The sequence below is a fragment of the Eurypyga helias genome, unplaced genomic scaffold, assembly GCF_000690775.1.
Source record: "Eurypyga helias isolate BGI_N326 unplaced genomic scaffold, ASM69077v1 Scaffold45522, whole genome shotgun sequence".
NCBI lineage: Eukaryota > Metazoa > Chordata > Aves > Eurypygiformes > Eurypygidae > Eurypyga > Eurypyga helias.
This window is the reverse complement of record NW_010234846.1, coordinates 1-2,997: the sequence shown is the minus strand read 5'-3', so window position 1 is coordinate 2,997 and position 2,997 is coordinate 1. Positions and strand designations below refer to the sequence as shown.

General features: G+C 46.5%; 1 protein-coding gene across 1 annotated transcript; it reads right to left on the bottom strand.

Annotated features, from left to right (window-relative positions):
- Window positions 1–829: 829 nt before the first annotated feature.
- Window positions 830–2,525, bottom strand: LOC104504557 (ribosomal biogenesis protein LAS1L-like; the record flags this gene model as incomplete). The annotated part of the gene is made up of 3 exons (XM_010146578.1): window positions 830–991; window positions 2,141–2,210; window positions 2,400–2,525. Coding segments are annotated over 3 exons (358 nt in total), but the record flags the coding sequence as incomplete, so codon positions are not given.
- Between the last annotated feature and the right edge of the window lie 472 nt (window positions 2,526–2,997).

The following is a 2,997-nucleotide window of genomic DNA, read 5'->3' as shown; positions in this document are numbered from 1 at the left end:
AGGTCCCTTCCAACCCGAACCGTTCCATGATTCTATACGTTACGAACCCTGAAATCACATACAGCTCCATTACTGAAAAGGTGAACAAGTTATAAAAAAAACCCAAACAACGAAGTATCAAAGGCCTGTTAACACCCATCCACTGTCTTTTTGGCAACAAAACAGATTGGATATTGCTACAGCACCGCACCTTGTTCAATCTAGGCCAAATCTAAGCAGAAATTATGTCTCAGCAGTGGCGTTCTGATGAGAAAATTAGTCATCTTTGGTATCACCATGATCAACAGAGTCTACACAGGTAACATCAACTTTTGTGCAGAGAGTACACTAGTCATACATTAGATAGAATGGAAAATCAAATCCCTTTTCTGTCATTACTATTTCACTCTGCAAGTCAATCTAAAAACCCTGCTGAAAGTTGTTTAACTGTGCTTAACCCAAAATTTCCCAGGAATCCCTTCAAACACCATGAGCTGGTCATTCATTCAGGCTTGCAGTACTGCATTTCTCCCTAAATAGGATTTTTTAAGAGTCTCAGGTATCTCTAAATCATCAGGAAAAGCTTTTACCTCTCCCTGAGATTAGCTTTCTGTGCTGTAAAGAAGCCAGAGGGCTGAACTATTGTTTCCAGTATTTTTTTCAGTGGAAGGAGAAAGTCTCTGAACACCTGCCCTGTGATGCACCACAGCCTGGAGCCACCAGACACAGTTCAGCTACCCACACAGGGCTGCAGCAAAGCCTCCCAGTGTCTCGCACCACAACTCTCCTTACCAGGATGAGCTCACTGCCTGCCCTGCAGGGCCCCAGAACGGAAGCAGGGGAGCTTCCCTCAGGGCCTGCCGCACTGGCGTTGCCACCGAGTGCACCTCAGGCCGGGCCCTCCCAATGCCGCCCACCAGCAGCACTCACCCTTGCGGCACAGAGCCAACCGTGGCAGCTTCCCATGGGTCAACTCGTGACGGAGATCCACAACCCAGATGGGGATATCCACCTGGAAGAAGAGGCATGGGCATTACCCCACAGTTCCCACTGCACCACACCACAACGGCATGCAGCCCTGCAAGGCTGCAGAGAACCTCTACCTCGGGGGGAGCGGCCTCTTCCCAGCCATGGCTGCACCACAGTCCCCCAGCTTCCCACTTCAAGAGTGGGCTGAGATCCCCTCCTCTCTGATCCCACTCCTCCGGTGGCCTAGGATCCATGCCAACTTTACAGTTTAAGTTCTTCAATATTACTTGCAAAAACAGAGGTCCTTTTAGACAGTATAATTTAATGAAGATACTGAGAAACAGTTAATTATATTTAAACTGACGAAACACTCTGGATGACAGGTTGTACATCAAAGATACAAACCATATCATATATAATACTCCAATCACACACCCTCCAAGATGCATACCATTTTTTTTCAACTTTCTAAAGGACAAGTAACTCAAGTATGCAAGAACTCTATTTTTAAGCTTGATCAGTTTTAAAAGGAGAGAAGTAGCACCTTTCTTAAAACCCCTGGGGTTTTTAGAAAAAAAATCATCATTCTCACAGAGGGGCCCCAGACAAGGCTGCCTATACAGGACAGTGGCTGTTCCTCACTTTCAAAGCTTGCTGTTCAGACCCACATATGATGCTGAGTGCAGCTGGCAATAAAAGGATGCAAGTTGGTCCTGCTACTGCAATTATACCTTGAACCTTCCCTCCTCCACACAGAAGCGTACAAGCTCCCTTCAAGAGAGAGACATGACATGACAATACCTGTGAATGTGATTAAGTGCTTTTTATATATAATCTTGCTTGTCAAAGACTAGAATTTATAAACCATAGATTTAGCTCCTTTTCCATATCTCAGTAGCTAAGAAACAAAAATGGGTGGTGTATATGTCAAGTGGGACTATTTACATGTAAATCAAGACTTTTGATCACACGATTCAAAATCTGACTTTAAAGAACAAAGTTTTAGCTCTAGTTGCATGAAGCCTGTTTAAAACTTCGCAGTTGGAAAGAACAGACATCTACATCCATTATTTTGGCTACAAAAGAATGACACCACCACCCCCCAATTCCCTCCACCCAGTGTTGTTAATAGACAATGCACATGCTCTCTGTATATACATACGTTATCGAGTAACTTTTATTAAATATTTACCTCTCTGGCTAATTGTCTCAGAGGAATGCTGACCATTTTCTGTTTCCTTTCTGTGATCAAGTTGACAAACCTGCATGCAGGTTACAGAAAAGATGAATTACTATCCAGAGCTACAGAGAAACTGGGAAGCCCAGCGACAAATCCCCTCCCTGCTGCACAACACTCTGATCCCAGAGATGCACAGTGAAATCAGACAGCTGAATAACACTATCTGTCCAGGCCTCTTGCCCTCATAGCACACAGGCCTTCAGAGCCCTACCTGACAAGCGCCAGCCCGTAAGAGAGGATGAGCTCGTGCGATTTCAACCTGCCAGATGAATCCAGGACCTTGCATCGAATCAGCTCAGCAGTGCAATCCACTGCAAGAGGCATTTTGGGACCATACCTACAAATAAAGGAGAAACAGGTGAGCAGTCTCACAAGAACACACTCCCTCTGCCAAACACATGGCTTGATGGCTACTGTTTGTGCTCTGGGGCACACAACTGCATGAGAAAGTTTTCAGAAACCATCAAAGGCTCTTTCCAGAAGGTTTCTATCTTAAACAGAATGATTACATGGCTACTCCTAAGCATGTTAAATGAGCACTTATATGCTAAGCGTGTACGCAAGATGCCACACACTTGTCGCGTGCATATGCAACAGGGACAACACAGAGGGAGATTTGGGGGTCTTGGATACGCTCACTGCAGCACTCTGCCTTGAGAGAAGTCTGTTAAGCTGCAGGCAGAGAGGGCTTCTGCCTCCCCGGTGCCCAGGAGCGCCGTGCCCGAAGCCCGCTGGTGAAGAAGGCGCCCTCAGACAGAGCTGCCCGCCCGGCAGCACCGGGCTCCGCACACAACCCCGGCCGCGGGGCC